Source organism: Lissotriton vulgaris, chromosome 12 (assembly GCF_964263255.1).
Source record: "Lissotriton vulgaris chromosome 12, aLisVul1.2, whole genome shotgun sequence".
Taxonomy (NCBI): Eukaryota; Metazoa; Chordata; class Amphibia; order Caudata; family Salamandridae; genus Lissotriton; species Lissotriton vulgaris.
Genome location: NC_141700.1, coordinates 8,223,923 through 8,240,119, shown reverse-complemented (window position 1 = coordinate 8,240,119; position 16,197 = coordinate 8,223,923). Strand labels below are relative to the sequence as shown.

General features: G+C 45.4%; 1 protein-coding gene across 6 annotated transcripts in view; it reads left to right on the top strand.

Annotated features, from left to right (window-relative positions):
• ARHGAP45 (Rho GTPase activating protein 45) overlaps nt 1–16,197 on the top strand; it is a 136,636-nt gene that overhangs the window by 54,804 nt on the left and 65,635 nt on the right. For all 6 annotated transcript variants that reach the window (XM_086946706.1, XM_086946709.1, XM_086946710.1 and 3 more), the window contains exons 7-8: nt 11,394–11,531; nt 12,626–12,690. In XM_086946706.1, coding sequence (XP_086802832.1) covers nt 11,394–11,531; nt 12,626–12,690 — 203 coding nt within the window. The remainder of the gene's footprint in view (nt 1–11,393; nt 11,532–12,625; nt 12,691–16,197) is intronic.

Below are 16,197 nucleotides of genomic sequence, written 5' to 3'. Positions count from 1 at the left end.
TGTTGGAGTAGAGTGTGTCATTATCTGTCCTACCTGGTTCAGGTGAGTGGAGAGTGGCGTGTGTTCTGTTGGGTGTGTATAAACCAGGTCCAGAAGAGTGGTAAGTGTGTGCTGCCAGTTACCTCTCACTGGAAAACAGGTGACTGATGAGTGCATGCTGCCAGTGAGGCCTACCTGGGGACAGGTGACTGTTGAGTGCATGCTGCTAGTGCAGCCTACCTAGAGACAGGTGACTGGTGAGTGCATGCAGCCAGTGAGGCCTACCTGGGGACAGGTGACCGGTGAGTGCATGCTGCCAGTGAGGCCTACACGGAGACAGGTGATTAGTGAGTGCATGCTGCCGGTGCGGCCTACACGGAGACAGGTGATTAGTGAGTGCATGCTGCCAGTGCGGCCTACCAGGAGACAGGTGACTGGGGCGTGCATGCTGCCAGTGAGGCCTACCTGGGGACAGGTGACTGATGAGTGCATGCTGCCAGTGCAGCCTACCTGGAGACAGGTGACTGGGGAGTGCATGCTGCCAGTGAGGCCTACCAGGAGACAGGTGACTGGGGAGTGCATGCTGCCACTGAGGCCTACCTGGGGACAGGTGACTGATGAGTGCATGCTGCCAGTGCAGCCTACCTGGAGACAGGTGACCGGTGAGTGCATGCTGCCAGTGAGGCCTACACGGAGACAGGTGATTAGTGAGTGTATGCTGCCGGTGCGGCCTACACGGAGACAGGTGATTAGTGAGTGCATGCTGCCAGTGCGGCCTACCTGGAGACAGGTGACTGATGAGTGCATGCTGCCAGTGAGGCCTACCTGGAGACAGGTGACTGGTGAGTGCATGCTGCCAGTGAGGCCTACCTGGGGACAGGTGACCGGTGAGTGCATGCTGCCAGTGAGGCCTACACGGAGACAGGTGATTAGTGAGTGCATGCTGCCGGTGCGGCCTACACGGAGACAGGTGATTAGTGAGTGCATGCTGCCAGTGCGGCCTACCAGGAGACAGGTGACTGGGGCGTGCATGCTGCCAGTGAGGCCTACCTGGGGACAGGTGACTGATGAGTGCATGCTGCCAGTGCAGCCTACCTGGAGACAGGTGACTGGGGAGTGCATGCTGCCAGTGAGGCCTACCAGGAGACAGGTGACTGGGGAGTGCATGCTGCCACTGAGGCCTACCTGGGGACAGGTGACTGATGAGTGCATGCTGCCAGTGCAGCCTACCTGGAGACAGGTGACCGGTGAGTGCATGCTGCCAGTGAGGCCTACACGGAGACAGGTGATTAGTGAGTGTATGCTGCCGGTGCGGCCTACACGGAGACAGGTGATTAGTGAGTGCATGCTGCCAGTGCGGCCTACCTGGAGACAGGTGACTGATGAGTGCATGCTGCCAGTGAGGCCTACCTGGAGACAGGTGACTGGTGAGTGCATGCTGCCAGTGCGGCCTACACGGAGACAGGTGATTAGTGAGTGCATGCTGCCGGTGCGACCTACACGGAGACAGGTGATTAGTGAGTGCATGCTGCCAGTGCAGCCTACCTGGAGACAGGTGACTGGGGCGTGCATGCTGCCAGTGAGGCCTACCTGGAGACAGGTGACTGGTGAGCGCATGCTGCCAGTGAGGCCTACATGGAGATAGGTGATTAGTGAGTGCATGCTGCCAGTAGAGCCTACCTGGACACAGGTGACTGGTGAGTGCATGCTGCCAGTGCAGCCTACCTGGAGACAGGTGACTGTTGAGTGCATGCTGCCAGTGAGGCCTACCTGGAGACAGGTGACTGGTGAGTGCATGCTGCCAGTGCAGCCTACCTGGAGACAGGTGACTGTTGAGTGCATGCTGCCAGTGAGGCCTACCTGGAGACAGGTGACTGGTGAGTGCATGCTGCCAGTGCAGCCTACCTGGAGACAGGTGACTGATGAGTGCATGCTGACGGTATAGAGACAAAATATCGACTCCAAAATATCGACTGGACATAATATCGAGTTTTAAATATAGACTGGACAAAATATCGACTGGACATAATATCGACTACAAAAATATCGTTTTTCAGGTAAGTGAAGTAATATCGACTGTATAAAATATAGATAGCAAACATATCGATTTTTTAATAATATATAATATTTTATAGTGTATTTTTATGTAATAATATGTGTGAATAGTGTGTATTAATGTTATAAAATATTTTATTACATGAATTTTGTTTTTATAATAATTGCGTAATGTAATTCTGTAGCGGGTTGTGGGTTTATAGGGGAATAGGGTGGGAAGTAATTTAATAATAATTAATTAATTAATATATGTTTGTTAATATTTTTAATTAATAATTAATTGATAATTAATTAATATTAATTAGTTAATTAATTAATATAATTTTGAATATATTTTGTATTAGTAAATAATTGTTAATTAATTAATTGTAATTAGTTAATTACATTAGAGTACATTTTTAATATATATAATTTTGTGTTATTTTTAAGTAATTAATTTTGAAAAAATAATATTAATTATTAAAATAATTACAGCTAATGTTCTAATATATTTACTTTATTGTTATTGTTAATTAATAATTAATTGGTAATTAAATAATATTGATAAATTTTGGGTAAAGGAGCATTTTTAGGGTTCAGGGTCAGTTTTCAGTTCATGGGTAAAGGGGTATTTTTAGGGTTCAGGGTCAGTTTTCAGTTCATGGTAAAGGGGTATTTTTAGGGTTCAGGGTCAGTTTTCAGTTCATGGTTAAAGGGGTATTTTTAGGGTTCAGGGTCAGTTTTCAGTTCATGGGTAAAGGGGTATTTTTAGGGTTCAGGGTCAGTTTTCAGTTCATGGGTAAAGGGGTATTTTTAGGGTTCAGGGTCAGTTTTCAGTTCATGGTTAAAGGGGTATTTTTAGGGTTCAGGGTCAGTTTTCAGTTCATGGGTAAAGGGGTATTTTTAGGGTTCAGGGTCAGTTTTCAGTTCATGGGTAAAGGGGTATTTTTAGGGTTCAGGGTCAGTTTTCAGTTTTTGGGTAAAGGGGTATTTTTAGGGTTCAGGGTCAGTTTTCAGTTTTTGGGTAAAGGGGCATTTTTAGGGTTCAGGGTCAGTTTTCAGTTTTTGGGTAAAGGGGTATTTTTAGGGTTCAGGGTCAGTTTTGGGTTTTTGGGTAAAGGGGTATTTTTAGGGTTCAGGGTCAGTTTGGGGTTTTTGGGTAAAGGGGTATTTTTAGGGTTCAGGGTCAACAAATAAGATTTTAAAAAATTATTTTTATTATTTTCATTTATTATTTAATTATTATAATTTAATTTAAGTCGTTTTAAGTATATTTTAGTAATTCAAATTTAATATTAATTTAATTTAACACTGTTTTTAATAAAGTCGATATTTTTTACATCTATATTTTTGTTAACGATATTTTGTACTCGATATTTTTGTACTTACCTGTTTGTAGATACAAACTCGATATTTTGACTGTCGATATTTTGTCCACGATATTTTGGCAAGTCGATATTTTGTCCCTCGATATTATTTCAGTGATCCCATGCTGACAGTGCAGCCTACCTGGAGACAGGTGACTGGTGAGTGCATGCTGCCAGTGCAGCATACCTGGAGACAGGTGACTGATGAGTGCATGCTGCCAGTGCAGCCTACCTGGAGACAGGTGACTGATGAGTGCATGCTGCCAGTGCAGCCTACCTGGAGACAGGTGACTGGTGAGTGCATGCTGCCAGTGCAGCATACCTGGAGACAGGTGACTGATGAGTGCATGCTGCCAGTGCAGCCTACCTGGAGACAGGTGACTGGTGAGTGCATGCTGCCAGTGAGGCCTACATAGAGACAGGTGACTGGTGAGTGCATGCTGCCAGTGAGGCCTACCTGGGGACAGGTGACTGATGAGTGCATGCTGCCAGTGCAGCCTACCTGGAGACAGGTGACTGGTGAGTGCATGCTGCCAGTGCAGCATACCTGGAGACAGGTGACTGATGAGTGCATGCTGCCAGTGCAGCCTACCTGGAGACAGGTGACTGGTGAGTTCATGCTGCCAGTGAGGCCTACATAGAGACAGGTGACTGGTGAGTGCATGCTGCCAGTGAGGCCTACATAGAGACAGGTGACTGATGAGTGCATGCTGTCAGTGAGGCCTACCTGGGGACAGGTGACTGATGAGTGCATGCTGCCAGTGCAGCCTACCTGGAGACAGGTGACTGGTGAGTGCATGCTGCCAGTGCAGCATACCTGGAGACAGGTGACTGATGAGTGCATGCTGCCAGTGCAGCCTACCTGGAGACAGGTGACTGGTGAGTTCATGCTGCCAGTGAGGCCTACATAGAGACAGGTGACTGGTGAGTGCATGCTGCCAGTGAGGCCTACATAGAGACAGGTGACTGATGAGTGCATGCTGTCAGTGAGGCCTACCTGGAGACAGGTGACTGGTGAGTGCATGCTGCCAGTGCAGCCTACCTGGAGACAGGTGACTGTTGAGTGCATGCTGCCAGTGAGGCCTATCTGGAGACAGGTGACTGGTGAGTGCATGCTGTCAGTGCAACCTACCTGGAGACAGGTGACTGGTGCGTGCATGCTGACAGTACAGCCAACCAGGAGACAGGCTAACAGAGGTGTGTGCATGCTGCCAGTGCAGCCTACCTGAATACAGATAACTGGGGTGTGCATGCTGTCAGTGCAGACTACCTGGGGACAGGTGACTGGTGAGTGCATGCTGCCAGTGCAGCCTACCTGGAAACAGGTGAACAGTGGTGACTGCATGCTACCAATGCAGCCTACCTGGAGACAGGTGAACGGTGGTGAGTGCATGCTGCCAGGGAGGCCTACCTGGAGACAGGTGAACGGTGGTGAGTGCATGCTGCCAGTGAAGCCTACCTGGAGACAGGTAAACAGTAGTGTGTGCATGCTGCCAGCTGTGGCTTACCTAGAGACAGGTGATTGTGCACTGCTGGGTGGAGCCTGACTACAACAGACGAATGAGAGTGTGAATGCAGGCTGCAGGTGAACAGTGGTGAGAGTTTATTGTAAAGGACACCTACAGTCCGAACAGTGAACATGCTTTCTGGGGCTAGTCTCTGTAGGTGTATACCAACATTTAATTTTTGCCTCTTTTAAATACTGAGCACCCTAACTTATCCATACCCTACCAGGCTTACTTACTTAATATTTAAAAGTAGGATTATTTCCCGTCATAAAGGTTATTTTGGTAGATGAGCCTGTGGGTTTCAAAGCTGCAGTAGTCAGGCTACGCTGGTAGGCCTGAAGCTACGTTTCCTTTGCCATCCCAGTACAGTAAGTGCTGTAGTCCACAGGTAGCGTTTACCTCACCATTTCTTTTGGGGGATTTTCTTGCACCATGTACTGTGGCTTTACTGTAAAGTTAAATATGTTATTTAGCCAATGTTACCATGTTTTATGGACCAGAACACATGCACTGGGGCATGGATGGCAGTGCTCTAGAGTACAGAGTTAAAAATAAAAAGCAAACTGATAAGCCCGAGAGGTGAGACTGCTTGGCTTTGCCAGTGCTTGTTTTATTTATCTACACCCCAGACACTGGTTTAAAAGAGTGCAAGTGGGGAGAGGAGCAGCGAGGGGGATAGAACTTGGAGCACAAAGTCCACCACTCGCACCCCTTATACTTTCTCTTACATCCCGCCCCTTCCACCAGACTCGCGGAACGTATCTCAAGCAGCTTCCGACTCGCGTGAGAGTGGAGAAGCTGGGCAATGAGGTGCCTAAGTGTGGGCTGAACACACAGACCACAGCTCTGAATCTCAGGCTGAAAAGCATATTCTTTATCAGCAAGTGTGTGACGAAGCCCATGTGCCTGCTTCACAGATCACCTTCTCAGGTGAACGGAGCCGTGTCTGCTCGAGGACTCTTCAATCCCCCATGTAGACTTTGGTCTTGTCTCAAGGTGGTAGTGGTCTTGCCATGCTGGCTTGTGTCCCTAGAAACGGTGCACAGAGTGGAAGATTCCACTGTGGTCCCCACTCCTCCTTCCCCGGTCTTGCTGCATTTAACTTCATCGGTGCTCATGACGAGCTGAGCTCGTCATAACGGCTCCAACGCTCGCACGTGGGGATAATTTCCCCGCTGTGCTGAGCGTTCTACGAAAACGGGTGTGGCCGTGACGAGCTCAGCTCGTCATGAGCATACGGCCATCGTGGCTCATGACGAGCTGAGCTCGTCACGAGCACCGGGGCGCTGTGTGCGCCCCACCGCCCTACGGTGGAATTACCCCCGCGGCGAAGGGGTTAAAGTGAGTTTCTCATTTATGCTGGGGCCTGATGTAGGATGCTGGACTGAGGCCTTGAGAAAAACTCACACAATTGCCCTTCACGTCTTAGATATTTCAAGACAGAAAAGACCCAAACCCGAAGGCTGATTTTCTCCTTCGCAGCACCGAGCACGCAAGGAGACTGGAGGCCTCAAAGGAGGGCAGTGACCGGCTTCTGACAAAAGATGCTTGTCCTCTCTGACCCCAGCCCCATTTGTAGTGCAGCGCACAGGGATTACTGGTGGCAGAGCTCCTGTGGGCACTGCCACACGCATGAGGTCCGTCAGAGCCGAAGTGACCCCTGGGGGATGGCAAGTCCAAAAAGGCAACCGGACGATGGCGCTCAAGGGACAGGGTTTGCATTTAGCGTTAACGTCATCACAAGGCATATAAACTCAACTTAAGGTCGACATCCAAAAGTGAAACTTAAATTTGTTTAAGGAACATTCCAGACCCAACTGCCAGATGGCAGAATTATGCAGTATGTGAATGCAGAACAGGTACACCCTGCAAAAAAATCTGAAACTTCCAAAGGCCTGTGCTGAAGAGCCCCTGGTGACGCCTCAGGGGCATGCCTGCCGCGTCAATGCCGTAATATTAAAACAAGCTGTTCGAGTTCTGTAAGATTTCAGTTATTCATGGGAAAACATGAGACCAACAGCCCTCCTAGCCTGCAGATTGTCAACAAATGTTTTTAGCAAACACAAGGAGATGATGGACGGAGCGCTGAAACTTTTCAGACACCTCCATCACAGATCTGGGTTGAATCCATCATCGTTCTTTATCTCACTCCACCACCCCAGTTCAGACCACACTATATGCAAATCAGACCTGACCCTGTGCCTCATGGGAACAGTCCAGCCCGAACTGCCAAGCCAGGTCTTCCCTGGACTAAAAACAAGCATCATGGGACCGGTTTCAGGATAACAGCCCTCATCAGCCAGGCTAGCTTGAATCCAGTGTCAAAGTGCACAAGGGACCCACGTCTGGGCATACCCTTCCAACTTAGGGCGAACAAAGTAAACACAAGGAGACGATGGACGGAGCGCTGAAATTTTTCAGACACTCACCCCCAGTCACAGATCTGGGTTGAATTCATCATCATTCTTTAGCTCACTTCACCACCTCAGTTCAGACGAATGTCTGACAAAATATAGAAAGACATAATAGCGAGGTACAAAAATATCGGAGCATTAATATTGATGTCAACAATATTGACATCCTATCTACAACAAGGTAAGTACAAAAATATCAAGAAAAAAAATATCAATGTCAAAAATATTTTTTAAAAATAATTCTTGTTTTTTTAAATTAAAAAAAAGTAAAATAAATCAAATAATACTTAAAAATATAATAAACATAGCTACACATATTTTATAATATTTAAAATTAATAATATACTTTTTTTAATTATAATTTTTTAAAAAAGGTTTTATATAGCGCTAGCTTGACCTGTAGGTATCAGAGCGCTTTACATACACCCTGTAAAAAACACAGACGGAAATTGCATTACATAGTAGGCAGGCAGTAAGGAAGCAAACCAGAGATAAAAGAATACAGCATGAAAAATAAGGTGGCTAGTCGCATGTGCAGAAACTGCCCGTACAGCGCACCAGCATTACAGCGCACCAGCAGTTACAGCGCGCGCTATTGATGGAAACTAGAACACAGCATTGATTTCAATGAATGAGTGAATCCCACAGCGATGCTCCTCTTTAATGAGTGATAGACCGAGGCGGCCTCGGAGCTGCCAAGCGGCCCTGTGCCAGGGGCTACTCATTCACCCACCGCAGCCCGCCCCCTGGGGCTCCTAGGTGAATCCCAGAATGCAGTGCTGCTGGCCCCAGAGACCTCACATCTGTTAACTGGCCCGGGACAGGAGTCTGAACCCCTGCAAATACAACTGGCATTTCATGTGTCCGAGGCCCATTTGAGCAATATTAAACGGTGTCATGGCAACAGATCTTGCTTACAGCGCTTTGAAACAGAAGTGAGGCACTATATGAAAAGTTCATTTGCAGGTTGCCCGCTAGGGCCACACCATGAGGTTGAAGGCGCCACAGATGACACAGTGCGCTGTCTCCCTGCATCACTTTATCAGGGAAATAAAACATGGCGGACTCCGGTATGAAAGCTGAAGCATTCATTGGAGTACCTTACACCCACAGGGCCGGAGTGTTCAGGCAAAGATGTGCACAAGATCAAAGGAGCGTCGGTGCAGCCGGGATCAGATTGGATCTACCTTGGCTCAGCACCTGGGATTAGCAGCTGAGCCCTGCACAGCCCTGCACAGCCCCCACAGCAACCCACAGGTCCAGGCCCAACAGATCAGGGTTTAATCCATCACCAGTGAGCTAAAGAATGAATTTAATAAAAAAGTAATTAAACATATACATATAATATATATACTCAATAATCATGTTTAATAATTATTTTAATACATTATAAATAATTAAAAAATATGATAAATTACTAATTCATCTATACACAAAATATTAACATAAATAAAAATTAAATAAATATGCAAAACAAATTAAAAAAATTAAATTTACTTTTCATATTTTTAAAATTACATACTATATTAGGTAAACTATACAAAATATATTAAATAATAGAGGGAATAAAATACTATTATAACTCCAAATAAAACAACAGTAAGTAAAATGTTGGATAGCGTAGAGGTAAAAATTACTATTCCAACTCCAAGGAGTGCAACAGAAGGGAAAGTGTTGGATAGCGTAGGGGTAAAAATTACTATTCCAACTCCAGAGAGTGCAACAGTAATAAAAGCGTTGGATAGCGTAGGGGTAAAAATTACTATTCCCACTCCAGTGGGTGCAACAGTAGGGAAAGTGTTGGATAGCGTAGGGGTAAAAATTACTATTCCAACTCCAGAGAGTGCAACAGTAATAAAAGCGTTGGATAGCGTAGGGGTAAAAATTACTATTCCAACTCAAGAGAGTGCAACAGTAGGGAAAGCGTTGGATAGCGTAGGGGTAAAAATTACTATTCCCACTCCAGAGAGTGCAACAGTAGGGAAAGTGTTGGATAGCGTACGGGTAAAAATTACTATTCCCACTCCAGAGAGCGCAACAGTAGGGAAAGTGTCGGATGGTGTAGGGGTAAAAATTACTATTCCCACTCCAGGGAGTGCAACAGTAGGGAAAGTGTTGGATAGCGTAGAAGTTACAAATACCATACTTATAAATAAATTAATATTTTAAAATATTTAAAAAAACTATTCAATAAAACTAAACTATTTACAAATACCAATACATAATTATTAAAAACATAATTACCAATGAATAATTAAGTAAAAGTAAAATAAATACCAATTAATAATAATTAATCACCAATTAATAATTAATCACCAACAATATAATTAACAAAAACAATTAATATAAATAAATTATTACTTAATTACATTTAAATTACTTCCCACCCTACTCCCCTATAAATTCATAACCCGCTACAGAACATAATAATCAATTAATCAATTAATACAAATTAATTACCAAATATTTAATTAATTACCAATTATATAATTAACAAAAACAATTAATTAAAATAAATGATTGCTTAATTACATTTAAATTACTTCCCACCCTATTCCCCTATAAACCCATAACCCGCTACGGAACATAATTATCAATTAATCAATTAATTTAAATTAATTACCAATTAAAAATTAATTACCAATTAAAAATGAATTACCAATTAATTAAAATTAATTTATAATTCATATTAATTAATGAATTTAGTTTAAATTACTTCCCACCCTATTCCCCTATAAACCCACAACCCGCTACAGAACATAATTACCAATTAATCAATTAATTTAAATTTTTTACCATCTAATAAAAATGAATCACCAATTAATTTAAATTAATTTATAATTCCTAGAAATCAATAATTAAATTAGTATAATTAAATTACTTCCCACCCTATTCCCCTATAAACCCACGTGCTACAGTACCTCAATACAAAATTTAAATAAATTACATTAAAAAAATAATACATAATAAATACATAATATACTTAAAATCATATACAAATCGATATTAGTAACATCGATATTACTAACATCGATATTAACAAAATCGATATTACTTACCTTCGAAATTCTGTCCCTTTGATATTTAAACATCGACATTATTGTATGTCGATATTTAAAAATCGATATTTTGTCTGCCTACCAGTTCAGACCCAGCTATATGCAAATCAGTCTTGACCCTGTGCCTCATGGGAACAGTCCAGCCCGAACTGCCAAGCCATGTCTTACCTGGACGGGAAACAAGCATCCTGGTAAAACAGGTTTCGGGGTTTCACCCCTCATCAGCCAGGCTAGCATGAGTCCAGTGGCGAAGTGAGCAAGGGACCCACGTCTGACATACCCTGAAAATATGGCGAACAAAACAAGCACAAGGAGAACAGTTGTTTTTAGACTTGAAGGGCTCAGACAGAAGGTTGGTATAAAGCCTAAAAGCAGCCCACTTACCCTCCTCGGGGAACCCACATTTAATGGCAGGTTCTGTAACTGTAATGAAATTACACTTGCCCTCTCTGGTGTGTCTATGGTGGGTCAGTCATATTTACCCTCTAAGATGGGTCACTCATGTTGACCCTCTAAGGTGGGTCACTGGTGTTCACCCTCTAAGGTGGGTCCGTCATGTTTACACTCCCTGGTGTGTCTAAGGTGGATCACGCGTATTCACCCTCTAAGGTATGTCAGTCATGTTTACCCTCCAAGGTGTGTCACTCATGTTCACCCTCCAAGGTGTGTCACTCACGTTCACCCTCTAAGGTATGTCTAGAGTGGTCCCTGAGGTTTAACCTCAGAGGATTGACACCCAGCACTGCGCAGTGAGTAGAAGCTGGCGGAATAGGTGGGACCTGGGTCTTTCCTGCTGGTCTGTCTTATTCAACAGTGTGAACACACAGCAGGGATTCATACAAGGCTAGGACTTGTAGATGGGATGAAGGAAGGGGCCTGTGCTCTCCCTTGCTAAGTGCAAGTCTCACGCATGACCCCTATGCGATGTCAAACGCTTTGTCCTAAAACAACTTTTTCTCCCTAAACCCTCCCATACTGAGGAAGTCATTCCATAGAGCGCTCACTCCTGATGACCTCTTTTCTGTCCCTCAGGCCGCCCATCCGCAGAAGAAGTAGACATCATGCTGCAGAGGTCTGAGGGTGGTGTGGACGCCGCACTGCACTACTCCAAGAGCATCTCCAAGTACATGAAGGACCTGATCTACTACCTGGAGAAGAGGACCACACTAGGTAAGAAGAGGGGGGGCTTCAGGATGAGCAGTGGACCGGCGCACTGGGAGCAAGAAGCTTGGGGTGAGGAAGGGGCTCCAGGGTACTTCCTTACCTCTCCAAGACTCAAGGGCCTACTTCCCTACCTGGAGAAGAGGACCACGCTAGGTAAGAAGAGGGGGGCTTCAGGATGAGCAGTGGACGGCGCACTGGGAGCAGAGAGCTTGGGGTGAGGAAGGGGCTCCAGGGTACTTCCTTACCTCTCCAAGACTCAAGGGCCTACTTCCCTACCTGGAGAAGAGGATCACACTAGGTGTGACGCGAGGGCTCAGGAATGTAGACAAGGGCCACAGGATGAGTGATGCAGCTGTAGACCCTAAGCGCGTGAACAATATCTCCTGTCTGGGGCGGCGACTATGCAGGGCAAGATGGCAGGGCAGAGTGATGAGGCCACAGAGTCAGCAGTGTATCTGAGTCTCCAAGCACAGGAGCTACACCTACTGTCTGGAGACACGGATGGCACTGGGCAAGGCGAGAACACAAGGTCAAACTGGTGATGGGGGTCCACGATGAGGTGAGGGGCACAGAGGGCAGGTCACGGCTGAGCCCTGTATCTCTCCAAGTGCCCCTCCAAGTACATCATCTACTACCTGGAGAAAAGGGCCACGCTGGGTGAGAAGAAGGAACACAGGAGGTTAGGGGGCAGGGTGAAGCGTTGGTGAAGAGGAGGGACTGAAGGGTGAGGAAGGGCCACAGGGCGAGCCCTGCAGCGTTTTAGCAGTCCCAAAGTACATGAGCTGCATATACCATCCAGAGAAGAGGGCTGCCCTCTCTAACGGAGGAAGGGGGTTGAAGGTGAGGGGCGAAGTGGTGAGAAGCGGCCTCTCGGGGGTGACTGGCCTGGTCACTTGCACACATTTCACTGCTCCAAGACTCCGCTTCTAAGTGCTCCACTAACTTGAGCATGGGACCCACTGGACGAGAGGGCAGAGTTTAGGGATGAGGGAAGTGGTCTGGTGTGAGAAGAGCAAGCGTGTCAAGAAACAGGTCAAAGATCTGATGGAGCGTGCTGGCCATCAGAGCTATTGTCTTCATCGCTCTCTCTTCTGTTACAGAGATGGAGTTTGCCAAAGGACTACAGAAACTAGTGAACACCTGCAGACAGACCATAACACAGGAGGTGAGTCCCTGCTTTTGACCCCATATCCCTGATCCATCCTCAACCTGGCATGAGCTGTGTGTCATATCATAGTCTTACCCTATAACTCATGCCCTCTCCCTTGACCTGGCATGAGCTGTCTCGTTTCATACTCTTACCTCATAATTCTGGCCCTCTCTTGACCTGTGATGAGTGGTGTGTTATATGATATTCTTACCTCATAACTCTGCCCTCTCTTGACCTGTGATGAGTGGTGTGTTATATGATATTCTTACCTCATAACTCTGCCCTCTCTTGACCTGTGATGAGTGGTGTGTTATATGATATTCTTACCTCATAACTCTGCCCTCTCTTGACCTGTGAAGAGTGGTGTGTTATATGATACTCTTACCTCATAACTCTGGCCCTCTCTTGACCTGTGATGAGTGGTGTGTTATATGATACTCTTACCTCATAACTCTGCCCTCTCTTGACCTGTGATGAGTGGTGTGTTATATGATATTCTTACCTCATAACTCTGCCCTCTCTTGACCTGTGATGAGTGGTGTGTTATATGATATTCTTACCTCATAACTCTGGCCCTCTCTTGACCTGTGATGAGTGGTGTGTTATATGATATCAGTACCTCATAACTCTGCCCTCTCTCTTGACATTGCATGAGCTGTCTCATATCATACTCTTACCTCATAACTCTGGCCCTCTCTTGACCTGTGATGAGTGGTGTGTTATATGATATTCTTACCTCATAACTCTGCCCTCTCTCTTGGCCTGGCATGAGCTGTCTCATATCATACTCTTACCTCATAACTCTGCCCTCTCTTGACCGTTGAAGAGTGGTGTGTTATATGATATTCTTACCTCATAACTCTGCCCTCTCTCTTGACATTGCATGAGCTGTCTCATATCATACTCTTACCTCATAACTCTGGCCCTCTCTTGACCTGTGAAGAGTGGTGTGTTATATGATATTCTTACCTCATAACTCTGCCCTCTCTCTTGGCCTGGCATGAGCTGTCTCATATCATATTCTTACCTCATAACTCTGCCCTCTCTCTTGACATTGCATGAGCTGTCTCATATCATACTCTTACCTCATAACTCTGGCCCTCTCTTGACCTGTGATGAGTGGTGTGTTATATGATATTCTTACCTCATAACTCTGGCGCTCTCTTAACCTTTGAAGAGTGGTGTGTTATATGATATTCTTACCTCATAACTCTGCCCTCTCTCTTGACCTGGCATGAGCTGTCTCATATCATATTCTTACCTCATAACTCTGGCCCTCTCTTGACCTGTGATGAGTGGTGTGTTATATGATATTCTTACCTCATAACTCTGCCCTCTCTTGACCTGTGAAGAGTGGTGTGTTATATGATATTCTTACCTCATAACTCTGCCCTCTCTCTTGGCCTGGCATGAGCTGTCTCATATCATACTCTTACCTCATAACTCTGGCCCTCTCTTGACCTGGATGAGTGGTGTGTTATATGATATTCTTACCTCATAACTCTGCCCTCTCTCTTGACCTGGCTTGAGCTGTCTCATATCATATTCTTACCTCATAACTCTGGTCCTCTCTTGACCTGTGAAGAGTGGTGTGTTATATGATATTCTTACCTCATAACTCTGGCCCTCTCTTGACCTGTGAAGAGTGGTGTGTTATATGATATTCTTACCTCATAACTCTGGCCCTCTCTCTTGGCCTGGCATGAGCGGTCTCATATCATACTCTTACCTCATAACTCTGCCCTCTCTTGACATGTGAAGAGTGGTGTGTTATATGATATTCTTACCTCATAACTCTGCCCTCTCTTGACCTGTGAAGAGTGGTGTGTTATATGATATTCTTACCTCATAACTCTGCCCTCTCTTGACCTGTGAAGAGTGGTGTGTTATATGATATTCTTACCTCATAGCTCTGCCCCCTCTCTTGGCCTGGCATGAGCTGTCTCATATCATACTCTTACCTCATAACTCTGGCCCTCTCTTGACCTGTGATGAGTGGTGTGTTATATGATATTCTTACCTCATAACTCTGGCCCTCTCTCTTGGCCTGGCATGAGCGGTCTCATATCATACTCTTACCTCATAACTCTGCCCTCTCTTGACATGTGAAGAGTGGTATGTTATATGATATTCTTACCTCATAACTCTGCCCTCTCTCTTGGCCTGGCATGAGCTGTCTCATATCATACTCTTACCTCATAACTCTGCCCTCTCTTGATCGTTGAAGAGTGGTGTGTTATATGATATTCTTACCTCATAACTCTGCCCTCTCTCTTGACCTGGCTTGAGCTGTCTCGTATCATACTCTTACCTCATAATTCTGGCCCTCTCTTGACCTGTGATGAGTGGTGTGTTATATGATATTCTTACCTCATAACTCTGCCCTCTCTCTTGACCTGGCTTGAGCTGTCTCATATCATACTCTTACCTCATAACTCTGGCCCTCTCTTGACCTGTGATGAGTGGTGTGTTATATGATATTCTTACCTCATAACTCTGGCCCTCTCTTGACCTTTGAAGAGTGGTGTGTTATATGATATTCTTACCTCATAACTCTGGCCCTCTCTCTTGGCCTGGCATGAGCGGTCTCATATCATACTCTTACCTCATAACTCTGCCCTCTCTTGACATGTGAAGAGTGGTGTGTTATATGATATTCTTACCTCATAACTCTGCCCTCTCTTGACCTGTGAAGAGTGGTGTGTTATATGATATTCTTACCTCATAACTCTGCCCTCTCTTGACCTGTGAAGAGTGGTGTGTTATATGATATTCTTACCTCATAACTCTGGCCCTCTCTCTTGGCCTGGCATGAGCTGTCTCATATCATACTCTTACCTCATAACTCTGGCCCTCTCTTGACCTGTGAAGAGTGGTGTGTTATATGATACTCTTACCTCATAACTCTGGCCCTCTCTCTTGACATTGCATGAGCTGTCTCGTATCATACTCTTACCTCATAACTCTGGCCCTCTCTTGACCTGTGATGAGTGGTGTGTTATATGATATTCTTACCTCATAACTCTGCCCTCTCTCTTGACATTGCATGAGCTGTCTCATATCATACTCTTACCTCATAACTCTGGCCCTCTCTTGACCTGTGATGAGTGGTGTGTTATATGATATTCTTACCTCATAACTCTGCCCTCTCTCTTGGCCTGGCATGAGCTGTCTCATATCATACTCTTACCTCATAACTCTGGCCCTCTCTTGACCTGTGAAGAGTGGTGTGTTATATGATATTCTTACCTCATAACTCTGCCCTCTCTCTTGGCCTGGCATGAGCTGTCTCATATCATACTCTTACCTCATAACTCTGCCCTCTCTTGACCGTTGAAGAGTGGTGTGTTATATGATATTCTTACCTCATAACTCTGCCCTCTCTCTTGACCTGGCTTGAGCTGTCTCATATCATACTCTTACCTCATAACTCTGGCCCTCTCTTGACCTGTGATGAGTGGTGTGTTATATGATATTCTTACCTCATAACTCTGCCCTCTCTCTTGACATTGCATGAGCTGT